A 26480-nucleotide genomic window follows, 5' to 3' on the forward strand; every position below is an offset into this window, starting at 1 on the left:
GTACCTTGAAGTCTCCGGAACAGCAGGAAATGCACAACTAATAGCGAGGTTGGTATGATGAACCTGGATCTGCACACGAAAATATGTGCAGAAGAGTAGCATGAGTACACCACAATGGTACCCAGTAAGTGCCAAGTCTAACCTCGGTCGAGTAGTGACGAGGTCAGGTCAGGCCCACTGGTATATAATATATAAAGTAGAGGAATATAACAGTATATTAAGAGACTGGAATTTAACAAAAGGAAAACACAGCAAAAATAGCAGTACAACACAGAGGTAAACAGCAGGGGATCTCCCGAGATACCGTCTCGTAGTCCCAAAGTAAATAATCAAAGAGATCTCCCGAGGTACCGCCTCGTAGTCTCAAAAGTAAATGTGTAGGGACAACTCCCGAGGTACCGCCTCGTAGTCTCAAAAGTAAATATGCAGGGAGAGCTCCTGAGGTACCGCCTCATAGTCTCAAAAGTAAATGTGCAGGGAGAATTCCCGAGGTACCGCCTCGTAGTCTCAAAAGTAATTGTGCAGGGAGAACTCCCGAGAAATCGCCTCTTAAACTCAAAAGTAAACACACAACTCATACCGATAAATACAACAGTTAACAGCAAGATTTCTATAGTTATACTGATAAGGAACAAGGAAAAGTAGAAAATCAACTCGGCATGCTTCACAGAGTTCAAATAAGCAGTTTAAGCACGTAGACATGCGATATTAGACTAAACAGGATAACTACACATACTGGAATATCTCAATTAAGAATGAAAACAGACTAATACTTATTTAAATGGTATAACTCAAATTAATGGGAAAAAAACAAGTTGCTACTTAGTAAAATAAATCGGGTTTTACAATAAATAGACTGTGTACGTACTCATCACCTCACGTACACGGCCCTCACATATCACAACAGTACCAATTCCTAAGGGAATTTCTCCCACACAAGGTTAGGCAAGCCACTTACCTCGAACCAAGCTCAATCAATCGGTAACAATGCCTTTTCCACGAGTATCCGACTCCGAATGGCCCAAATCTAGCCAGAATCAATTATATACCATAAATACAACTATAAGAAACTAATCTAATTAATGAAACCAAAGCTAAAGCAAGAAATTAGGAAATCGCCCGAAAAAAGCCTCTCCGGGCCCACGTCTCGGAATCGGATAAAAGTCACAAAATATGAACACCCACTCACTCACGAGCCCCGTTATGTAATTTGTCTTGGAATTCGACCTCAATTTGAGGTCAAAATCCCCATTTTACAAAACTCCCTAATTCTACCCAAAACCCCCAATTTCCACCATGAAAACACACGAATTTTGGTTGAAAACTTAGAAAATGTAGTGAAAGATTGAAAGAAACTAGTTTATAATCACTTACCAATGATTTGGGAAAGAAAGGTTCTTTGAAAAATCGCCTTTAGGGTTTCTTGTATTGAAAATTTGAGAGAATGAATCAAAATCCCATCTAAGTCCCATTTTGATCAGTTGCAGATATCGCATTTGCGACCTGGGGTTCGCAAATGTGAAGAATCAATAACAAATGCGAAGATCTTCACATCTCTACTTCCATTGCAAATGTGATAAATTGTTCGCAAATGCAAACTGGCCTGATCGCAAATGCGACCCATTGATCACAAATGCGAAGTAGCTCCCCCGCAGTCCTCATCACAAAAGCGAAGACCTGGTCACAATTGCGCAACTGGGTCTCTTCACAAATGCGAAGGTTATGTTCGCAAATGCGGAACTGACAGGTTTGCTGCCATATAACAAATGCGAGGCCTGACCTCGCAAATGCGAGATCAGAGGCTTGCACCAGAACTGAGACACACCAGCAATATTTTCTAAGTCCAATCCACTCCATAGCCTATCTGAAACTCACCCGAGCCCTCGGGGCTCTAAACTAATTATGCACATAGGTCTAAAAACATCATACAAATTTGCTCGCGCAATCAAATCGCCAAAATAACACCTAACGAATTTAGCATCAAATCAAAGGAAATTTTCAAAAAAACTTTGAAACTTCTATTTTCACAACCGGACGTCCGAATCACGTCAAACCAACTTTGTTTCTTGCCAAATTTGACAGACAAGTCATAAATACAGTATTGGACCTATATCGAGTTCCGGAACCAAAATACGGACCCGATATCCAAAAAATCAAACATTGGTCAAATATTTCAAAGTCATTAAGCCTTTAACTTTCAAGTTTCAACAAAGTGCGATAACTCGAGCTAGGGACTTCCGAATTGGATTCCGGGCATACGCCCAAGTCCCAAATCACGATACGGATCCACTGGGACAGTCAAAACACGAATCCGAGTCCGTTTTCTCAAAACTTTGATCGAAGACAACTCAAATAGATTTTAAGACAAAAATTTCATATTTTCTCAGTTTTTAACATAAAAGCCTTTCCGAAAAACCACCCGGACCATGCACCCAAATCGAGGAAAGTTAAAATGAGGTATTTGAGGCTTCAAAACGCGGAATTAGGTTCTAAAACATAAGATGACCTATCAGGTCATCACATTCTCCACTTCTAAAATAACCGTTCGTCCTCAAACCGAGATAGAAAAGTACCTGGGCTGGTGAAAAGGTAGGGATATCTACTCTGCATGTCCAATTCGGACTCCCAAGTAGCTGCCTCGATGGGCTGACCTCTCCATTACACTCGGATTGAAGGATAACTCATCGACCTTAATTGACGAACTTGTTGGGCTAGAATTGCCACCAGCTCCTCCTCGTAAGTCAAATCCTTGTCCAACTGGACAAAGCTGAAATCTAACACGTGAGACGGATCGTCGTGATACTTCCGGAGCATAAAAACATGGAATACTGGATGAACTCCTGCTAGGCTGGGAGGTAAGGCAAGCTCATAAGCAACCTCCCCAACACGTCGCAATACCTCAAATGGGCTGATAAACCTTGGGCTCAGCTTGCCTTTCTTTCTGAACCTCATAACACCCTTCATAGGTGACACCCGGATCAAGACCTGTTCCCCAACCATGAATGCATATCGCGAACCTTCCGATCTGCATAACTCTTCTGTCTGGACTGGGCTATGCGAAGTCGATCCTGAATCACCTTAACCTTTTCCAAAGCATCCTGAACCAAGTCTGTACCCAATAATCTAGCCTCACCCGGCTCGAACCAACCTACTGGAGACCGACACCGCCTACCATACAGAGCCTTATACGGTGCCATCTGGATGCTCGACTGATAACTGTTGTTGTAAGCAAACTCCGCAAGCGGCAAGAACTGATCCTAAGAACCTCCAAAATTTATCACACACGCACGGAGCATATCCTCTAATATCTGAATAGTGTGCTTGGACTGTCCGTCCATCTGAGGGTGAAATGTTGTGCTCAGCTCCACTCGAGTACCCAACTCATGTTGTACGACCCTCCAGAACCGTGATGCAAACTACGTACCCTGGTCAGATATGATAGATACCGGTACGCCATGAAGCCTGACGATCTCGCGGATATAAATTCAAGTCAGCTGCTCGGAAGAATAGGTAGTCATCACAGGAAGGAAATGAGCTGACTTGGTCAGCTTATCCACAATCACCCAAACTGCATCAAACTTCCACTGGGTTCGTGCAAGTCCAACCACGAAATCCATAGGGACCCGCTCCCATTTCTACTTCGGAGTCTCTAACTTCTGAAGTAACCCACCTGGCCTCTGATGCTCATACTTCACCTTCTGGTAATTAAGACATCGAGTTACATACTCCACTATGTCATTCTTCATCCTCCACCACCAGTAATGCTACCTCAAGTCCTGTACATCTTCGGGCACCCGGATGAATGGAGTACCGCGAGCTGTGAGCCTCCTGGAGAATCAACTCACGCAACCCATCTACATTGGGTACACATAGCCTGCCCTGCATCATCATCCCCAATAGTGACCTCATTAGCATCACCGTGATGAAATGTGTCCCTAAGGACAAGTAGATGGGGGTCATCATATTGACGCTCCTTGATACGGTCATAAAGAGAAGACCGAGAGACCATACAAGCCAATACTCGACTCGGCTAAGAAATATCCAATCTCACAAACTGGCTAGCTAAGGCCTAAACATCCAACGCCAATGGCCTCTCTGCTACTGGTAGATATGCTAAACTCCCCAAACTCTCTGCCCGCGCGACTCAAAGCATCGGCCACCACATTGGCCTTCCCCGAGATGGTACAAAATGGTGATATCATAATCCTTAAGCAGCTCCAACCACCTTCGCTGATGCAAGTTAAGATTCTTCTATTTGAACAGATGCTGCAAACTCCGGTGATCGGTGTAGATCTCAAAGGGACACCATACAAATAGTGCCGCCAAATCTTCAAGGCATGAACAATAGCTGCTAACTCAAGGTCGTGGACATGATAGTTCTTTTCATGCACCTTCCCTTGTCTAGGCGCGTAGGAAATCACCCTACCATACTGCATCAACACTGCGCCGAGACCAATCCGTGACACATCACAATATACAGTATAAGACCCCGAACCTATAGGCAATACCAATAGTGGGGCTGTAGTCAAAGTTGTCTTGAGCTTCTGAAAGCTCTCCTCACACTCCTCTGTCCACCTGAACGGAGCACCTTTCTGGGTCAGGTGGTTATAGGTGCTGCAATAGATGAGAACATCTCTACAAAATGACGGTAATACCCCGCCAAACCAAGAAAACTTTGGATCTCTATAGTTGATGACGGTCTAGGCCAACTCTGCATTGATTCCACCTTCTTGGGATCAACCTTGATCCCATCACTCGATACTACATGACCCAAGAATGCCACTGAATCTAGCCAAAACTCACACTTTGAAAATTTTGCATATAACTTCTTTTCTCTCAAGGTTTGAAGCACAGTCCTCAGGTGTTGTTTATGAACCTCCCGAGTCCGGGAGTACACCAGAATGTCGTCAATAAACACAATGACGAATGAGTCAATTTAGGGCCGGAACATACTGTGCATCAAGTGCATAAAAGCTGTTGAGGCATTGGTCAGCCCAAAAGACATCACAAGGAACTCGTAGTGACCATACCGAGTCCTGAAAGCAGTCTTCGGGATATCTAGCTCCCAAATCTTCAACTGATGATATCCGGAAAGTATCAATCTTGGAAAACACCCTGGAACCCTGTAGTTGATCAAATAAATCATCAATACGAGGTAATGGATACATGTTCTTCACTGTAACTTTGTTCAGCTGGCAATAATCTGTCACGACCCGAATTATCACCCGTCGTGATGGCGCCTATCTCAATACTAAGCAAGTCAACATAATCAATAACCCACAATATCTTTTAAATATGGAAAACATCATAATTACGTTTAAGAGAGAATCCCACAAATACTGGATATAAATACACTCCCAAAACCCTGTGTCACTGAGTACATGAGCATTTATGCATTACAAGTCTGGAAAACACGGTCTATAATAGTCTAAGACCAAATACAATAAACAAGGAGATAGGGAAGGACACACAAGGTATGCGAAACATGGCAGCTACCTCTGAATCTCCGGAAAATCAACTGTGTGAAAGAATCAACACCCGTGGTGTTCGGGATCACTTGGATCTGCACACGAAATGCATGGTGTAGTATGAGTACAACCAACTCAGTAATTAACAATAATAAATGAGAACTGAAGGTAGTGACGAGCTTCACAGCTAAGTCCAAATACATAAATTTTCAGCATAAAAGGGTAGGCATGCTCTTAAGTTCAACATTTAAAATTTCACAATAATTTCATATCAACTTTGAATGAAACAGAAGAAAATGTCTTTTTGAATTTTTTCCAAAACAGTCGTATATGACAGCTGAAATGCAACAATAATGAAATTAATGCATCCTCTCAGAGTAACAGTCACTCAGTCCTCCCATTCACTCCAACCTCACAATCACTCATCACTCATCACTCGGCACTCGGCACTCGTACTCAGTAGGTACCTACGCTCACTGGGGGTGTGTACAGACTTCGGAGGGGCTCCTTCAGCCAAGCGCTATAACAAGCCAATCATGGCATAAATCAATGAAACATGCTGTGGCGTGCAGCCCGATCCCATAAATATCCTCACAATTAGGCCCTCGGCCTCATTCAATCATCAGCCTCTCCTATCTCTCGGGCTCAAGATGTCATGAAAATCAGCCCAATAATGATAATATAATGTATCAATAAATAGCAACAGACACTGAGATATGATATGAAATGAATGAACATGACTGAGTGTGAAATTACAATTTGAACATATAATTCAACCACAGAAATGACCCCAATGGGTACCAATAATAATAGCATATGTCTATGCATGACTTTTTTAAATACGAGTCTCAACTCAATTTTCTCTAACACGTAGATAATGTACGGATATCAACAGATAATTCAACTACACAGTTCCATGGAATTTGATCAAGTCACAATTCCTACGGTGCACGCTCACACGCCCGTCACCTAGCATGTGCGTCACCTCAAAACCAATCACAAAACACATAATCTGGGGTTTCATACCCTTAGGATCAAATTTAGAACTGTTACTTACCTCAAACCGTATAATTCTTTATTCCGCTATGCCCTTGCCACGAGAATTGGTCTTCGAAAGCCTCGTATCTAGCCATAATTAATTATACTCAAGCAATACCATTTATTGTAATTAATTCCATAAGGAAATACTAATTTTCCAATAAAAATCCGAAATTAACTCAAAAATTGCTCGTGGGGCCCACATATCGGAACCCGACAAAAGTTATAAAATATGAACGCCCATCCAACCACGAGTCCAACCATACAAATTTTACCAAATTCCGACATCAACTCGATCCTCAAATCTTCAATTAAAGTCTTTGAAGATTTCTACCATTTTCAACCCAATCTTTACCCATTTAAATTCAACAATCTTTCCACAAACCTTATTGGTTTGTGTATGTATAAATAATACTCTTACACTCAAGAATCATACTCCCAATCACCCATCTTTACCCAAACTCAAAATTGAAGAATTGGGGGAAGAAATTCTTACCTCTTTGAAGACCTAGTAAGATCCTTGTGAAATCTTCAAGTCTTGAACAAGAATTGATGAACAATTGACTAAGTCTTCACTTTATCTCTCTAAGATGCTCTCACCACTCTCTAAAATATCAGATGAAACCCTTTAAAATGACCTCCAATAGTGTTTTATAAGAATGGGAACGGGTTTATAAAACCAGAAAAATGAAGCTCTGAAACACACTCTGCGGTCGCATAAGCGATCGCAGAATTGATATGCGTTCCGCATTTCGGCCGCAAAAATTGGTGCCCAAAAACTGAAGTTGCCTGCCTGGGTTTGCGGTCACTATACGGCCCGTAGACCTGTTCTGCGGTCGCATAACAAACCGCAGAATGGCATCCAAAGTTTCCCCTTTCCTACCTCACTCTGCGGCCATTATGCGGTCCGCAGAGTGGTTCTGCGACCACATAGTGGGCCGCAGAAATGTTTTTTTCTGCCAAAAATTTTCCTTTACTCCCCAGTGCATTGTTCAACCTTTGTACTAATTGATCTACCTCGGCACCACAAAACCTTAATTTCCTTAGCAAAAATTCTCCAGGGTCGTTACACATAAGTCAACATCCGGTCAACCTTTTCAACTTAAGTTCTAAACCTTGGAATTAAGTGTTCCAAATCATTCCAAAAGCTCATTGGACCTGAAACAATTACCCCGGCAAGCCAAATAACAACCGTAAATCACAATTTGAGCAGTAAATGGGGGAACGGGATTGTAATAGTCAAAACGACCGGCCGGGTCGTTACATAATCAATAATGCACATATGCATAGAACCATCCTTCTTCTTCACAAACAAGACAAAAGCACCCCAAGGTGACACACTGGGCCGAATGAAGCCATTATCAAGCAACTCCTATAACTGGTCTTTCAATTCCTTCAACTCGGGAGGAGACATACGATACGGAGGAATAGAGATGGGTTGAGTGCCCGACAACAAATCAATGCCAAAATTAATATCTTTGTCGGGCGGCATGCCCGGAAGATCAGCTGGAAACACATCTGGAAAGTCCCTCACTACTGGGACTGACTCAACTGTAGGGGTATCAATACTGACATCTCTCACATAATCTAGATACGCGTCACACCCCTTCTCAACCATTCGCTGAGCTTTATGGAATGAAATAACTCTGCTGGGAGTATACTCTAAGGTACCACTCCACTTTAATCATGGTAATCCTGGCATAGCCAGTGTCATGGTCTTAGCATGATAATCAAGAATAGCATAATGGGGCAACAACCAGTCCATGCCCAAGATAATATCAAAATCTACCATACTAAGCAATAATAAATCGGCTCTGATCTCAAAACCACTAAGAGCAATCAAACACGACCGATACACGCGGTCCACAACAAGAGAATCTCCCACATGAGTAGACACATAAACAGGGGAACTCAAGGAATCATGAGATACGCCCAAATACGGGGCAAAATAAGAGGACACATATGAATAAGTGAAGTCTGGATCAAATAAAACCGAAGCATCTCTATGACAGACCGGAACAATACCTGTAATGACAAAGTCGGAAGCAACTGCCTCTGTACAAGCCAGAAGAGCATAATACCTGGCCTGGCCTCCCCTTCTAGGGCGACCTTGACCTCCCCGACCTCCACTGCGAGCTGGATGAGCAGGTGGGGCGGTAGCTGGTGCTGGAATCATAGCATGAGGACCCGGTGGAGCATGTGGTGGCTGAGAAATATATGGAGGTGCAGCCCTCCTAAGCCTGGGGCAATCCCTCACCATATGGCGGGTGTCGCCACACTCAAAACAAGCTCTCGGAGAGCGTGGCTTCTGTGACTGGCTCGGGCAAGGTTTGTTGGACTGACTGCTAAAAGCACCCCGTGCAGGAGGCACACTAGACACTAGCGGTGCATAATAAGGCTCCTGGGGCATCGAAGGGCCGGAATACCACTGGCGGTTGGAAGAGTTGAATGAACGGGGTGGCTCACATAAACCCTACCATGGCCAACTGCAGCTGGGGCACGAGTACCACTGTAAGTGCCAGACTCTCGAGGCATCTTGGCCTCCCTCTCCTTTCTATCCCGAGCGAGCATGCCCTCTAATCTCCTAGCAATATTCACAACCTGCTGGTAAGAAATATCCATCTCCAACTCCCGAGCGAGGATAATCCTGATGCTTGGGTGGAGTCCCTCGATAAACCGACGAACCCTCCCTCGAACTGTGGCAACCAAGGCTGGTGCATGTCGGGCCAAATCACTGAAACGAACTGCATACTCTGACATAATCATAGCATCCTGGCGCAGCTGCTCAAACTCCACGCGCCATGCGTCCCTGAAGCTCTGAGGGACATACTCTCTCAAAAACATGTCCGAGAACTGAGTCCATGTAAGTGGATCTGCCTCAGCTGGACTACTCAAATCATAAGCACGTCACCACTGATAGGTTGCTCCTCTAAGCTGGAATATAGTAAAAGAAACCCCACTCGACTCCGCTACGCCCATAGTATGAAAATTATGGTGAAACTCCTCCAGAAACCCTGGGCATCCTCTGACGCCAATCCACTGAAGGTAGGAGGGTGGTACTTCTTGTACCTCTCAAGTCTAAGCTGCTCTGCCTCAGAAACTACTGCCCTAACCTCGGGCTGAACTGCAGCTACCGGTTGCACTAGTATGATCTCTGGATCCTGATCTACCTGAACTCGCTACTCTGGGGTACCGGCGTCGGGAGTCTATGCTCCTCCCCCATCATAAGATGTGGCAGGAGCAAGTGGAATTAATCCAGCCTGAGCTAAGGTGCTGAACATGCTCAGAAACTGGGTTAGAGTCTCCTGGAGGGCTGGTGCAACAACAGGTACCTCGGATGCCTTCCCTCTAGCTGGAGCTATTGGGGTCTCCTCTATAGCAGCTCATGAGGGTGCTCTGGCTGCACCGCGTGGAAGTCCTCGGCCTCTACCCTAGCCCCGGCCTCTCGCAGCTCTAGCAGGGGGCATAGGTGCCTGGTCGTTAGATCCTCCGGTAAAGGTTCTCACTATCTGTGAAAAAGAATATAATACAGAAGTTTAGAATTTTTTGATGTCAACAAATTTCGCACGACAAGGAATCAAAGAAGTATAGTTTTTTTTCTAACAGTTCCATAGCCTCCCGAAGATAAGTACAGACGTCTCTGTATCAATCCGCGAGACTTTAATAAACCGGCTTGTGACTCACGACACCTATGAACCTAGGGCTCTGATACCAACTTGTCAAGACCCAAACTCCCTCTGTATAATATCGTGACGGAACCTAGTCTCTACGACTAGGTAAACCTAACAAATTAAGGAAAATAGCAAAACGAGAGTAAAACATGGCAACTAGCAGCAGTTGATAACTGAATAACTAGTAACAATGCCGCTCGACATGTAAAATAACCAATACTCTATAAATACACAGTCTTCCCAAAACCCGTAACATCATAAGTCACAAGCTACAGAAGGAAACTAGTATCTCTATACACCAGAGTCTAATAAAAAAATGCGGAAGGTAAATGACATAGGCAAGAATAGAGGGGGACTCTGAAGTATGCGGGCACGAGCAGATGTACCTTTAAGTTTCTGGAACAGCAGCAAATGCACAACTAATAGCGAGGCTGGTATGATGAACCTGGATCTGCACATGAAAACATGTGTAGAAGAGTAGCATGAGTACACCACAATAGTACCCAGTAAGTGCTAAGCCTAACCTTGGTTGAGTAGTGACGAGGTCAAGTCAGGCCCACTGGTATATAATTAATAAAGCAGGGGAATATAACAATATATTAAGAGACTGGAATTTAACAAAAGGAAAATACAACAAAAATAGCAGTACAACATAGAGTTAAATAGCAGAGGATCTCCCGAGATACCGTCTCGTAGTCCCAAAGTAAATAAGCAAAGAGATCTCCTGAGGCACCGCCTCGTAGTCTCAAAATTAAATGGGCAAGGAGAACTCCTGAGGTACCGCCTCGTAGTCTCAAAAGTAAATATGCAGGGAGAGCTCCCGAGGTACAGCCTCGTAGTCTCAAAAGTAAATGTGCAGGGAGAACTCCTGAGGCACCGCGTCATACTCTCAAAAGTAATTGTGCAGGGAGAACTCCCGAGGAACCGCCTCGTAGTCTCAAAAGTAAACACACAGCTCAAACCGATAAAGTTAACAGCAAGATTTCTACAGTTATACTGATAAGGAACAAGAAAAAGTAGGAAATCAACTAGGCATGCTTCACAGATTTCAAATAAGCAGTTAAAGCATGTAGACATGTGATATTAGACTAAACGGGATAACTACACATATTGGAATAGCTCAATTAAGAATGAAAACAGACTAATACTCATTTAAACGGTATAACTCAAATTAAAGGGAAAAAAACAGGTTGCTACTCAGTAAAATAAATCAGGTTTTACAACAAATAGACCGTGTACATACTCATCACCTCACGTACATGGCACTCACATATCACAACAGTACCAAATCCTAAGGGGATTTTCCCCACACGAGGTTAGGTAAACCACTTACCTCGAACCAAGCTAAATCAATCGGTAACAATGCCTTTTCCACGAATATCCAACTCCGAATGGCCCAATTCAAGCCAGAATCAATTACATACCATAAATACAACTATGAGAAATTAATCTAATTAATGAAATCAAAGCTAAAGCAAGAAATTAGAAAATCGCCTCAAAAAGCCTCCCCGAGCCCACGTCTCAGAATCGGGTAAAAGTCACAAAATATGAACACCCACTCACTCACAAGCCCGATTATGTAATTTGTTTTGGAATCCGGCCTCAATTTGAGGTCTAAATCCCCATTTAAAGAAAATTCCTAATTCTACCCAAAACCCCCGATTTCCACCATAAAAACATATGATTTTTGGTTGAAATCTTAGGAAATGTAGTGAAAGATTGAAAGAAACAAGTTTAGAATCACTTACCAATGATTTGGGGAAAAACGGTTCTTTGAAAATTTGAGAGAATGAACCAAAATCCCGTCTAAGTCTCATTTTGATTAGTTGCAGATGTCGCATTTGCGATCTGGGGTTCGCAAATGTGAAGATCTTCACATCTCTGCTTCCATCGGAAATGCGATAAATTGTTTGCAAATGCGAATTGGCCTGATCGCAAATATGACCCATTGATCGCAAATGCGACCCATTGATCGCAAATGCAAAGTAGCTCCCCCCAGTCCCCATCGCAAAAGCGAAGACCTGGTCGCAATTTTGCAACTGGGTCTTTTTGCAAATGCGAAGGTGATGTTCGCAAATGCGAAACTGACAGGTTTGCTGCCATATCGCACATGCGAGGCCTGACCTCACAAATGCGAGATCAGAGGCCTGCACCAGAACTGAGACACACCAGCAATATTTTCTAAGTCCAATCCACTACGTAGCCTATCCGAAACTCACCCGAGCCCTCGTGGCTCTAAACCAATTATGCATACAGGTCTAAAAACATCATACGAACTTGCTCGCACGATCAAATCGTCAAAATAACACTTAAAACTATGAATTTAGCATCAAATCAAAGGAAATTTTCAAAAAACTTTGAAACTTCTATTTTTACAACCGGACGTCCGAATCACGTCAAACCAACTCCATTTCTCGCCAAATTTGACAGACAAGTCATAAATATAGTATTTTCCCTATACCGGATTCCGAAAACAAAATACGGACATGATATCCAAAAAGTCAAACATTTTAAAGTCATTAAGCTTTTAACTTTCAAGTTTCAACAAAGTGCGATAACCCGAGCTAGGGACTTCTGAATACGATTCCGGGTATACGCCCAAGTCCCAAATCACGATACGGACCCACAGGGATAGTCAAAATACGAATCCGGGTCCGTTTTCTCAAAACGTTGACCGAAGTCAACTCAAATGGATTTTAAGGCAAAAATTTCACATTTTCTCATTTTTTAACATAAAAGCCTTTTCGGAAAAACACCCGGACTGTGCACGCATATTGAGAAAAGCTAAAATGAGGTATTTAAGACTTTAAAATGCGGAATTAGGTTCTATAACATAAGATGACCTATCGGGTCATCACACCGATATGGCCTACTGTGGCGTGCAATTTGATTCCACGATAATAAAGAATATAAGGCCTGCTGCGGCATGCAACCCCGATCCATATAATAGTAATAAATATAAAGCCAATATGGCTTGCTGCGGCGCGCAGCTCGATCCCATAATTATCCTCGCAATGGATGAACATGACTAAGTATGAAATGTACATTTTAACACAATTAATTCAATAGCAATAAGACCCTACGGGTCCCAAAATATTGGCACGTAGCCTAAACATGATCTTTAATACGAGCCTCAGCTCAATTTCTCTAACACGTGGAGGATATGCGGATAATAACATGATTCTTTAATTTTACAACTCCACAGAATTTATTTAAGTCACAATTTCTATGGTGCACGCCCACACGCCCGTTACCAAGAATGTGAATCACCTTCATACAATTCAAATAACACGTAATTTAGGGATTTATACCCTCAGAACCAAGTTTAGAAGTGTTAATTACCTCAAACCGTGTAATTCTTTATTCCAGTATGCTTTTGCCTCGCGAATCGGCCTCCAAACACCTCGAATCTAGTCACAATTAATTTGATTCCGTCAAAACAAATTATAGGAATTAATTCCATATGAAAATACTAATTTTCCAACAAAATCCGAAATTCCACTCAAATATTGCTCGCGGGACACACGTCTCAGAACCCAACAAAAGTTATAAAATATTAACGTCCATTCAACCACGAGTCCAACCATACCAATTTTACTAAATTCCTACATCAACTCGACCTCAAAATCTCAAATCTAATTTTCAAATCCTAGGCCCAAATCCTCGAATTTCACCTTACAAACACGTAATCTAGTCGAAATACTCAATGATAATTCAATATTATTGACTAACAAAGATCCCAAGTGACTTACCTCAAGTTTTTCCATGAATTCTCTCTGAAACATCGCCTCAACTTGTGATGGAAATGTCAAAAAATGCCAAAACCCTGCAACCCCTATGTTTTATTTCCGTCCAGGGGTTTTCGCATCTGTGGCTCACTTGACTGCATCTGCGGTCACGCTTTTGCGGTTAAGTTTCCACTTCTGCGACAGTCCTTCGCTTCTGTGGACAAGAGTCCACTTCTGCGAAGAGGCGTCCGCTTCTGCGGTTTTGCCCAGCTTCCCCTGCCTCCGTTTCTGCGACCTTGGTGTTGCTTCTGCGGACTCTCTTCTGCAAGGTTCCATCCGCTTCTGCGATCCAGGCTCGCTTATGCAAGATAAGTTCCAGGTGCGATTGCATCAGTAGGCAGCAAGTTTCAACTTGTTCCAAGTCCAAATTTGATCTGTTAACCATCCGAAACTCACTCGAGGCCCTCGAGACCTCAACCAATTATACAAATAAGTCCCAAAACATCATACGAACTTAGTTGAGGCCTCAAATCACATAAACAACATTAAAACACTAATGACATGTTCCTTGAAACTAAGAAATTCCAACTTCTACATTCGATGCCGAAACCTATCAAATCAAGTCCGATTGACCTCAAATTTTGCACACAAGTCACAAATGACATGTTCCTTGATCTCAACTTTCAAACCTGTTGGTCCAAAATGTCCACCGGCTCCACATCATAAGTCACATTACCATCCAATTGTACTGTACTGAAATCCAAAACATGAGACGGATCTCCGACATACTTTCGGAGCATAGATACATGAAACACTGAATAAACACCCGATAGACTAGGTGGCAAAGCAAGTTCATAAGCCACATCTCCAATCTTCTTAAGTATTTCAAAAGGTCTAATATACCTATGTCTCAACTTGCCCTTCTTTCTAAACCTCATAACACCCTTCATAGGCGAAACTCAGAGTAGTACCTTCTCTCCTACCATGTAAGCGACATCGCGAACCTTCCGGTCAGCATAACTCTTCTGTCTAGACCGCGCCATGCAAAGTCGATCCTGAATCAATTTAACCTTCTCCAAAGCATCCTGAACTAAATCAGTACCCAATAGCCTAGCCTCACCTGGCTCAAAGCAACCCATCGGAGACCGACACTGTCTCCCATATAAAGCCTCATACAGAGCCATTTGAATGCTCGATTGGTAGTTGTTGTTATAGGCAAACTATGCAAGCGGCAAAAATTGATCCCAAGAACCCCCAAAATCTATAACACAAGCGCGTAGAATATCTTCCAATATCTGAATAATGCGCTCGGACTGTCCGTCCGTCTGAGGGTGAAATGTTGCACTCAACTGAACCTATGTGCATAATTCTCGTTGCACTGCTCTCCAATACTGTGATGCAAACTGCGTGCCCTGATCTGAAATGATGGACACTAGCACATTGTGTAGGCGAATAATCTCGCGGATATAAATCTCGGCCAACCGCTCCGAAGAGTAGGTAGTCCCAACTGGAATAAAATGTGCGGACTTGGTCAATCGATCCTCAATTACCCAAACAGCATCAAACTTCCTCAAAGTCCATGGGAGTCCAACTATGAAGTCCATGGTAATACACTTCCACTTCCACTCCGGAATTTCAGGTCTCTGAAGCAATCCGCCCGGTCTCTTATGTTCGTACTTCACCTGTTGACAATTTAAACACCGAGCTACATACCCAATTATATCTTTCTTCATTTTTCTCCACCAATAGTGCTGCCTCAAATCCTGGTACATCTTAGCGGCACCCGGATGAATGGAATACTGCGAACTGTGGGCTTCTTCAAGAATCAATTCACGCAGCCTATCTACATTTGGCACACAAATTCGACCCTGCATCCTCAACATCCCATCATCCCCAATAGTAACATCTTTGGCATCACCGTGCTGAACTCTGTCCTTTAGGACAAGCAAATGGGGATCATCATATTGGCGCTCTCTGATGTGGTCATATAAGGAAGACCGAGAAACCACACAAGCTAGAACCCGACTGGTCTCTGAAATATCTAATCTCACAAACTGGTTGGCCAAGGTCTGAACATCAACTGCAAGAGGCCTCTCACCAACAGGAATGAATGCAAGGCTACCCATACTCACCGCCTTTCTGCTCAAGACATCGGCCACCACATTGGCCTTCCTGGAATGATATAGAATAGTAATATCATAGTCCTTTAGCAACTCCAACCATCTCTGCTGCCTCAAATTTAGATCCTTCTATTTGAATAAGTGCTGAAGACTCTGATGATCTGTAAATACCTCACAAGACACACCATAGAAATAGTGCCTGCAAATCTTTAATGCATGAACAATAGCTACCAATTCTAAATCATGAACAGAGTAGTTCTTTTCATATGGCTTCAACTGACGTGAAGCATAAGTAATCACTCTACCCTCCTGCATTAAGACACATCCAATATTGATTCGAGAAGTATTACAATACATTGTATAAGAGCATGTAGCTGAAGGCAAAACTAGAACTGGAGTTGTGGTCAAGGCAGTCTTGAGCTTCTGAAAGCTCTCTTCACACTCATCCGACTACCTGAATGGAGCACCTTTCTAGGTCAATTTAGTCATGGGCGATGCAATAGACGAGAAGCCCTCCACAAAGTGATGATAATAATCAGCCAAGCCGAGAAAACTCCGAATCTCAATAGCTGAAGATAGCTTGGGCCAACTCTTAACTGCCTCTATCTTCTTCAGATCCATCTTAATTCCCTCACTGGACACTGTGTCCCAAGAATTCCACCGAACTAAGCCAGAACTCACACTTAGAGAATTTGGCATAAAGTTTTTCCCTCATCAGCCTCTGTAATACAATACTCAAGTGTTGTGCATGTTCCTCCTAGCTACGGGAGTACTCCAGGATTTCATCAATAAATACTACGACAAAGAAATCAAGATATGGCTGGAATACACTATTCATCAAATGTATAAATGTTGTTGGGGCATTGGTCAGCCCAAAAGACATTACACAAAATTCATAGTGAAAATAACGGGTCCTGAATGCCGTATTTAGAATATCTGAATCCCAAATTTTCAACTGGTGATACCCAGACCTCAAATAAATTTTTGAGAACACCCTCGCTCCTTGAAGTTGGTCAATAAATCATCAATACGAGGCAAAGGATATTTGTTCTTGATTGTAACTTTGTTCAACTGCCTTTAATCGATGCACATCCGCATAGTACCGTCTTTCTTTTTCACAAATAGAACTGGTGCACCCGAAGGCGACATACTAGGCCTAATAAACCCCTTATCAAGAAGTTCCTGAAGTTACTATTTTAATTATTTCAATTCAGATGGTGCCATACGATACAGAGGAATAGAAATTGGCTGAGTGCCCGGCACCAAGTCAATACCAAAATCAATATCCCTGTCGGGTGGCATGCCCGACAGGTCTGTAGGAAATATATCCGGAAAGTCTCGCACTACTGGTACAGAATGAATAGTAGGAGTGTCTGCATCAACATCTCTCACAAAGTCCAAATATGACAAACACCCCTTCCTAACCATCTGTAGGGCCTTCAAGTAAGAAATTACCGTGCTGGGAACATAATCTAGAGAACCTCTCCACTCGACGTTTGGCAATCCCGGTATCGCCAACGTCACTGTTTTTGCGTGACAATCCAGAATAGCATGACATGGAGACAACCAATCCATACCCAAGATTACATTGAATTCAACCATACTAAGCAATAAAAGATCAAATCTAGTCTCCACTCCCCCCAATAGTTACCACACATGACCGATACACACGGTCCACAATAATAGTATCGCCCACCGGCGTAGATACACGAACATATGAAACTAAGGACTCACAGGGCATACCCAAATAACGATCAAAATATGATAATGCATACGAATATGTGGAACCAGGGTCAAATAATATAGAAGCTTTCCTGTGGCATATTGAGACAATATATTTGATTACTGCATCTGAAGCAACAACATCTGTCCTGGAAGGAATAGCATAGAATCGGGCCTGACCGCCACCTGATCGGCCTCCCCCTCTAGGGCAACCTCTGGCTGCCTGAGCCCCACCCCAAGCTGGCTGGCGTAGTAGCTGGTGCAGGAGTCGTAGCCTGACTCCTCTGCTGAACTGGACCTCACGAAAGGTGGAGATAATATTTCCTCACATGACCCAACTCTCCACATTCATAGCAATCCCTCTCGAAGAATGGTGGCGAGTTCTGAGGCGAACCTCGAGAACCAGAAAAACTACCAGAAGAATCTGGTACAGATGAACCCTGAACTGATGGTGCACGAGATGAACTCTGAGTTGGAAGTGAGCCAAGAGAAGACTGACTCGGTCGATCACTATATGAACCATGACTAGCTCATATGCCACGATGAGATGGACGAGCCATCTGAGCGGGCCTATAAGGTCGACCCTTGCTGTGATAGGGCTGTCCCCCAGAAGGAACACCGCTGGAATTACTAGGACCACGAGACCTCTTGGCCTCCCTCTCCTCACACTCCTGAGTACGGACCATTTCTAGCCGTCGAGCACTATCAACCACCTCGTCGAATATAGCACCTGCGACATTCCCCAGAGTCATAACAAAAAGGAACTGCTGGTTGAGGCCATTAATGAACCTCTTAATCTTCTCCCTCTCAGTAGGAACCAACTAAACTGCATGACAAGCCAATTCTGAAAACCACATCTCATACTGAGTCACGGATAAGTCCTCTTGACGTAAATACTCGAACTGCATGCGCAGTTCCTCTCTGCGGGTCTGTGGCATAAACTTCTCCAGAACTAATACGGAGAACTCATGCCATGATAGTGGTGCTGCACCAAATGGTCTGCTCTTCTCATAAGTCTCACACCATATGAAGGTTGCTCCACTCAGCTGAAAAGTAGTAAATGAGACCCAACTGGTCTCCAGAATACCCGTTGTACGAAGCATCCACTGGCATCTGTCCAAGAAATCCTAAGCATCCTCTGAATCAGTTCCATTGAAAGATGGAGGACGGAGTCTCCCAAACCTCTCTAATCTCTTCTGCTCTTCGTCGTTCATAATAGGACCTACCTGGGCCTGAGCAGCTACAACCGGCTAGACTGGTAGTGCCACTGGTATTTGAAGTCCCTGCACTACCTGATCTAGAGTACGAGCGACAGGGGTATGAGTACCTCCCCCGGCATGAGAAATGGCTGGTGCGGCCTGAGCCGAAACCACCTGAGCAAGGCCAGTGCAAATAGTCAATATCTGGGCTAAATCCACCTGAAGGCCTGGAATCACAATAGGCACAGCTAGTGCCTGCAATGGTCCCACCAGCTCAACTATATCTGGAACATGCTCTTGAGCTGGTGCAACTGGTGGTTCTACAGGTGCTTCTCCAACTGTTGTACGAGCTACACCTCGACCTCTACCACGGTTTTGGACTCTCGCGGCCCTAACTGGTGGCACTGGTGGCTGGCCGTCCGATCCAATAGTACGTATCCTCACCATATATAAGAGAATAAAATAACAGAAATTTAGTTCCCAGAATCAACAAATTCGCACGACAGAATACAAGAAAGTGAAATTTTCCTAAGGGTTCGGTTGCCTCTCGAAGATAAGTACAGACATCTCCGTACCGATCCACAAGATTCTACTAAACCTACCCATGACTCGTGAGACCTATGCAACCTAGGCTCTATATCTACATGCCAATGTACGTGTTGTAAGTAATACACTTCAGTGGAAACCTCGTGTACTCACAATATCAAAATACTCAATCACTCAGTATTATATATGGCCAATCCAGCCCAGGGAAGATCCATCCAATATATATATATTCATCAACTTACAGTTAGTCACTTAGTATTGTATAAGGCCAATCTAGCTTATAAATATAAATGCTTCGGGCAAGATCCATCCCTAAGATAAATAACTAAATAAGGCAACTCCATGCCCTGAGAAGTCCATCCCAAATATAAACATCAATTGTGCCACCATGGGGGGGTGCAGACTCCGAAGGGGCTCCTTCATCCCAAGCGCTATATAAAGTCGGCATGGCCTACTGCGGCATGCAGTCCGATCCCATAATAATAAATCATATAAGGCCCGCTGCGGCGTGCAACCCCGATCCATATAATAGTAATAAAGATAAAGCCAATATGGCCTGCTGCGGCATGCAGCTCGATCCCATAAATATACTCGCAATGGATGAACATGGCTGAGTATAAAATGTACATTTTAACACAATTAATTCAATAGCAGCACAACCCTACGGGTCCCAAAATATCGGCACGTAGCCTAAACATGATCTTTAATACGAACCTCAACTCAATTTCTCTAACACGTGGAGGATATGTGGATAATAACTTGATTCTTCAATTTTACAACTCCACAGAATTTATTTAAGTCACAATTTCTATGGTGCACGCTCACACACCCATCACCTAGCATGTGCGTCACCTTCATACAATTCACATAACACGTAATTCAGGGATTTATACCCTCAGAACCAAGTTTAGAAGTGTTACTTACCTCAAACTGTGTAATTCTTTATTTCAATATTCTTTTGCCTCGCAAATCGGCCTCCGAACGCCTCGAATCTAGTTACAATTAATTTGATTCCATCAAAACAAATTATATGAATTAATTCCATATGAAAATACTAATTTTCCAAAAAAAATCAAAATTCCACTCAAATATCGTCTGTGGAGACCACGTCTCAGAACTCGACAAAAGTTACAAAATATGAACGCTCATTCAACAACGAGTCCAACCATATAAATTTTACCAAATTCCGACATCAACTCTACCTCCAAATCTCAAATCTTATTTTCAAATTTCTAGACCCAAATCCTCGAATTTCACCTTAAAAACATATAATCTAGTCGAAATACTCAATAATAATTCAATATTATTGACTAATAATGATCACAAGTGACTTACCTCAAGTTTTCCCATGAATTCTCTCAGAAAAATCGCCTCAACCCGTGTTGGAAATGTCCAAAAATGCCAAAATCCCGCAACCCCTCTGTTTTATTTCTGTCCAGGGGATTTTGCATCTGCGGCTCACTTGGCCGCATCTGCGGTCATGGTTTTGCAGTTAAGTTTCCGCTACTACGATAGTCCTTAGCTTATGCGGACAAGTGCCCGCTTCTGCGGTTTTGCCCAGCTTCCCCTTCCTTCGCTTCTGCAAGGTTCCGTCCACTTATGCGATGCCAGGCTTGCTTCTGCGAGCTCACACCTGTGAGATAAGTTCTGCAGGTGCGATTGCATCAGTAGGCAACAAGTTTCAACTTGTTATAAGTCCAAATTTGATCCGTTAACCATCCAAAACTCACCCGAGGCCCTCGGGACCTCAACCAATTATACAAATAAGTCCCAGAACATCATACAAACTTAGTCGAGGCCTCAAATCAAATAAACAAAGTTAAAAACACAAATCATACAACAATTCAAGCTTAATGAAACTAAGAAATTCCAACTTCTACATTCGATGTCGAAACCTATCAAATGAAGTCCGATTGACCTCAAAGTTTGCACATAAGCCACAAATGACATAACAGACATATTTTAATTTCCAGAATCGGATTCCGAACCCGATATCAAAAAGTTAACTCCCCAGTCAAATTTCCAACTTAAACTTCCTATTTTTGCCATTCAAGCCTAATTTAACTACGGACTTCCAAATAATTTTCCGAACATATTCCTAAGTCCAAAATAACCATACGGAGCTATTGGAATCATCAAAACTCTATTCCGGAGTCGTTTACACATAAGTTGACATTCGGCCAATTATTTCAACTTAAGCTTTAAACCTTAGAACTTAGTGTTCCAAATTCATTCTGAAACCTCCCCGACAAGTCACATATTTATAATTGAACACGGATAAGCAGTAAATGGAGGAAATGGGTTGTAATACTCAAAAACAAGGCTACGAAACTTACACACGCAGGCAACGAAAACAATTCTAGGGTTTTTTACGAATCACTAATTCTTGAACTCAGGTATATAAATTACCTATTGTCAATTATCCTACATTAGTAGCAGGTAAGAATTGAATAGTTAATTCCCTTCTTTCTCTGTATCACCAGTAAATTTCATGTTTAGGTGTGAAATTTTAAAATTGATTACAATGCATTGATTGTTGTTGAATCGATTGTTTGACTGGTATAAATTGGACTGGGGTCTATGTATTGGCTCGAGGATTTATGAGGTGAGTTGATATAACCCTTTACTAAAGTGATTTAACTGACAAAAGCACACACACAAGGTGTTTGATGAATTGCTTAAAAGAGTTAATATGTATTTAATCGGAGCGAGTGAGTACTTATTAACTTAGAATTGTTCTAGCTGAGGTTCAGATGATTTATTATGATATATATGCATAAATTCTCAGATTTTTGTGTTATTCTTATATGCCATTTTCATGTTGAAAACTCATGAAGAAGCAAGAATATTTAGAAATACTTTTGAATATTTATTTTATTCTTATGCCATGATTTACATGTAATAATACCAGTATGTATAGGATGTTCCAGAAAAGATTTAGACTTGAAAAGTCACAAGAAGAAGTTTTAGAAAGAAAAGATTTTGGGAGTATCTCTTATTCTGGGAAGGGGTCATCGTCCAGGCCGAGGGTCCTGACCAAGGCGTTGACTTCCTGAAACTACTTGTGCCAAAGTAAGGAGCACACGAGCCGAGGGTCTCGTTGCAGAGAATTTACTTAGTCGGGCTAAGGTATGATACATGAGCGTTGAGAACCATAAAGCGAGTTGTACCTCATGGATTGGGCCTATTCGATCAGGTTAGGATCGAACCCGTGCCCATCGCACGGTGACTAAGACAAAAATAAGTCAGGATAGTTGGAACTCCCGAAGTATAAAGTGAAGTATTATTTTTTTTATAAGAAAGAAAAGGAAAGGAATTTCTTTTAGAATATTCATAAACTGCTACTATGCAATTATTTTAGAATTGTTCTTAGAAGCTTTATGTTTTTCATGCATCAAGAATCTTTATTGGTAATGTATATTTTATTAAAGTTTCGTCCCATGTCGTCAAGACTCACTAAGTACAATGGATGGTACTGATATTGTCTTTTGGGAACCTACGTTGGTCTGCGGTACAAAGTATGAACCGGTTTTGCAGGCGAGCAGGCTACAGGTTAGGACTTCCCTCTCTTTCAGTGCTATTGGTGAGCTCCGCTTTTGTTCGTGGAGTATTTCTTTGAGTCATCTTTATTTAGTTATTTCTTTGTTTACTTGGAGAACTAGCCAGGCAATCTCATGTCCTGAGCAGTGCGTCAGTTTATCAGTAGAGGCTTCATAAACACAATCGGTGGGTTAAGATTCAGATGTTTTTGATAATAACTTAGCAGTATTTCAGTAGTTACTATGAATAAAGTTTGAGAGTTGGTTATTTTAGATATTCAAATTAATTAAAAGTATTTGGTTAAAATATTTCTTTGTTGCATATAAAGTTTGAGGGTATAATAGTTTTAATAAGTGCAGATGGTTAGCTCGGTTAAATTTAGCGACCGGGGGCCGGTCACGGCTTGCTCTGAAAATGGGTCGTGACAAACTTGGTATGAGAGCATCAGGTTTATAGAGTCTTAGGGGTCTATGAAGCCGTGTCAGTAAAGTCTTATTTATGGATATGAAGCGTGATATACTTATAAATAGGAGGCTACCAACATTTAGGAAAATCTCTTTTTTTTTCCTACTTTAGATCGTGCAGTATAGCCTACCTCTTAGAAATTATCTAATGTATTCGTTTCTCCAAAACTCGCAGAAATGGCTCGTACTCGCAACTCTGGCACCGACACTCAGGATTCTACTCAAGAAACTATTGCTACTATTGTGGCTCAAGGTAGAACTAAGAAGGTTTTAACTCAGAAAAGGAATGGTAAATCCAGAAAGGGGGTTCAAGTACCCCGGGTTGAACATGAAAAAGGGGTGGAGCATGATGAGCTAGTACCTCAGGATCCAGTGCCACCCCCAACAGCAGCTCCAACTCAGACAGCTATGTCTCCATAGTTGGGTCAGATGTTTAATGCTGTCAACGGTGCTATGGAGATGTTTAAAGCCTTCATGGCCAATCAGAATGAGAGAAGAGATGAGATTCCACCTCAATCAAATAGACAAAACAATTATGAGTCCTCAAGAGTGAATGAATTTTTAAAGATGAGTTCTCCATTGTTCTGTGGTATTCTAGTGGATGAAGATCCAATGTTGTGGCTGGAGGGTGTCAAGAAATCCCTCCTAGCGATGAAGGCATTTCATGATGAAGTTGTGGAGCTGGCTGCTTACTAGCTTTGAGATGTGGCCGGTGCTTGGTTTGAGATGTGGGAAAAGGAAAGAGATGAAGATGATGGTCCTCCTACTTGGGAAGAATTTGAAGAGGCCATCATGGCTAATGTTATACCAGAAGAGGATAGGGAAGCTAAGGCTACAGAGTTCGAGCAGCTCAAGCAAGGGAATAAAAGTGTGCAAGAGTACTACATGAAATTTATAAGTTTGGCTAAGCATGCTCCTCACATGGTTAAGATGGAAAAAATAAAGATTCGCAGGTTTGTTGGTGGTTTGGCTTAACACATTAAGGATACAACATCAGTTGCAGTGGTAGGAATGACAACTTTCTCATCTGTTGTAGGATTCGCTAAGCACTTAGAAAAAAAAAGACAACAAAGGAGAAAAGAAAAAGAGCATATCAAGAAAGCCAGGACAGCGGGCGGGTTTAATGGTACATCCAGCAGAGGTGGAAGGGGTTCCTCCAATAAGGAGTTATTAGCACCAGCTCAGTCCAGTCATCAGTCAGGTGGTGGGTCTTCCTTCAGACGTACTCAGAGTTATGGAAACCAATCTCGCCAGAATCAGAAGTTTAGGACATCATCCTCACATAGCCAGAGTCATGATGAGCAACATTCACAACAACAAGGTCTTTGTGAAACATGTAAGCGGCAACATTCAGGTCACTGCAAGCTCGGGTTTCACGGTTGCTATCATTGCAGTGACAGTGGTCATATAAAGGCAAACTACCTAAAGTCACGACATAATTTTAGTGGGGGATCAGCTCAGCCTTCTAGTTCCTCATCTACTATAGTTGCACCACCTCAGGCTCGTGGTTCTCATAATCAGGCCGGGCATAGAGCAGGCAGAGGTGCAGATCGAGTTACTCAAGGGGGGGGGGGGATAACCCCGTTTGTTTGCTACACTTGATTGTCAGAGTATAGAGGCATCTGGAGAAGTTATTACAGGTATACTTCTAGTCTACTCACATAATGTTTATTCCCATAATTGATCTAGGTTCAACGTTTTTGTACGTGACTCCATACTTTGCAATTAACCTCGGGCTAGAACCTCAATAACTTAGTGAGTCAGTGGTAGCCACAATAGTCTAGAGAGGTTATATAGTTTCAGTCCAAGGTCGCAGCACCGAGGCCAATCTCATAGAGTTAGAAATGGTGGATTTCGATGTGATCATGGGTATGGATTGGTTGTGTTCCTTCTATGCCATGTTAGATTGTCGTACTAAGATAGTCAGGTTCCAATTTCCAAATGAAGAAGTCTTAGAGTGGAAGGGTAGTTCAGCATCGCTTGTAGGTAAGTTTATTTCTTACCTTAAGGCACAACGAATGATCAGCAAGGTGTCTTGTCTATTTGGCTCTCATCATTAATGCAGAATCAGAACCACCAGCTCTTCAGTCAGTGCCAGTTATTAGAGAATTTCCAGAAATTTTCCAAGATAACCTTCCCGGACTTCCTCCTGAAAGAATCATAGACTTTGGCATCGATTTCATGCCATGCACTTAATCCATATCTATACCTCCTTATAGGATGGCTCCAGTAGAACTTAATGAGTTGAGAGAACAGTTAAAAGACCTTCTTGACAAGGGCTTCATCAAACCGAGTGTTTCACCGTGGGGTGCCACGGTCCTGTTTGTCAAGAAGAAAGATGGGTCTCTCAGAATATTCGTCGACTATCAGCAGTTGAATAAAGTTACCATTAAGAACAAGTACCCACTGCCAAGAATTGATGATTTATTTGATCAACTTCAGGGTGCAAAGTACTTTTCAAAGATAGACTTGAGGTCGGGTACCATCAGTTGAGAATCAGAGAAGAGGATATATCTAAAACAGCCTTTAGAACTCGCTATGGGCACTATGAATTTCTAGTAATGTCCTTCGGGTTGACAAATGCTCCAACTGCATTCATGGACCTCATGAACAAAGTTTTCAATCCATTCCTTGATACCTTTATTATCGTGTTTATAGACGATATTTTGGTATACTCTAAGAGCAAGGATGAGCATGGAGAACACCTCATGATAGCCTTGTAGACCTTGAATGAGACCAGCTTTATGCCAAGTTTTCAAAATGTGAGTTCTGGTTTTAGTCAGTGGCATTATTAGGCCACGTGGTATCTAGTGAAGGCATAAAAGTAGACCCTCAGAAGACAGAAGCAGTCAAGAACTGGCCAAGGCCGACAACGCCAATCGAAATCAGGAGTTTCTTGGGATTAGTTGGCTACTATAAAAGGTTTGTAGAGGGATTTTCCTCACTGGAAGCTCCATTAACTAAGTTGACTCAGAAAGATGTTA

At 42.5% G+C, this 26480-nt stretch overlaps 2 protein-coding genes across 2 annotated transcripts; one reads left to right on the forward strand and one right to left on the reverse strand.

The window, feature by feature from the left end:
* Positions 1-8885: 8885 nt before the first annotated feature.
* On the reverse strand, positions 8886-9350 carry LOC138908578 (uncharacterized). Its single transcript, XM_070199255.1, has one exon. It carries the CDS (start codon positions 9348-9350, stop codon positions 8886-8888), a length of 465 nt encoding a protein of 154 aa, XP_070055356.1.
* Positions 9351-24507: 15157 nt separating this feature from the next.
* Positions 24508-25692, forward strand: LOC117280236 (uncharacterized). Its single transcript, XM_033659922.2, has 2 exons — positions 24508-25039; positions 25562-25692. The coding sequence occupies exons 1-2, from the start codon at positions 24508-24510 to the stop codon at positions 25690-25692; spliced, it is 663 nt and encodes a 220-aa protein (XP_033515813.2).
* Positions 25693-26480: the final 788 nt, after the last annotated feature.

This window comes from Nicotiana tomentosiformis, chromosome 3 (assembly GCF_000390325.3).
Source record: "Nicotiana tomentosiformis chromosome 3, ASM39032v3, whole genome shotgun sequence".
Taxonomy (NCBI): domain Eukaryota; kingdom Viridiplantae; phylum Streptophyta; class Magnoliopsida; order Solanales; family Solanaceae; genus Nicotiana; species Nicotiana tomentosiformis.

Coding starts and splice junctions, on each gene's coding strand:
- LOC138908578 (XM_070199255.1), bottom strand. CDS start 9,350: ATGTTTTTGAGAGAGTATGTCCCTCAGAGCTTCAGGGACGCATGGCGC.
- LOC117280236 (XM_033659922.2), top strand. CDS start 24,508: ATGACAACTTTCTCATCTGTTGTAGGATTCGCTAAGCACTTAGAAAAA. Junction 25,040..25,561: donor CGGGCATAGAGCAGGCAGAG/GTGCAGATCGAG, acceptor TCATTAATGCAG/AATCAGAACCACCAGCTCTT.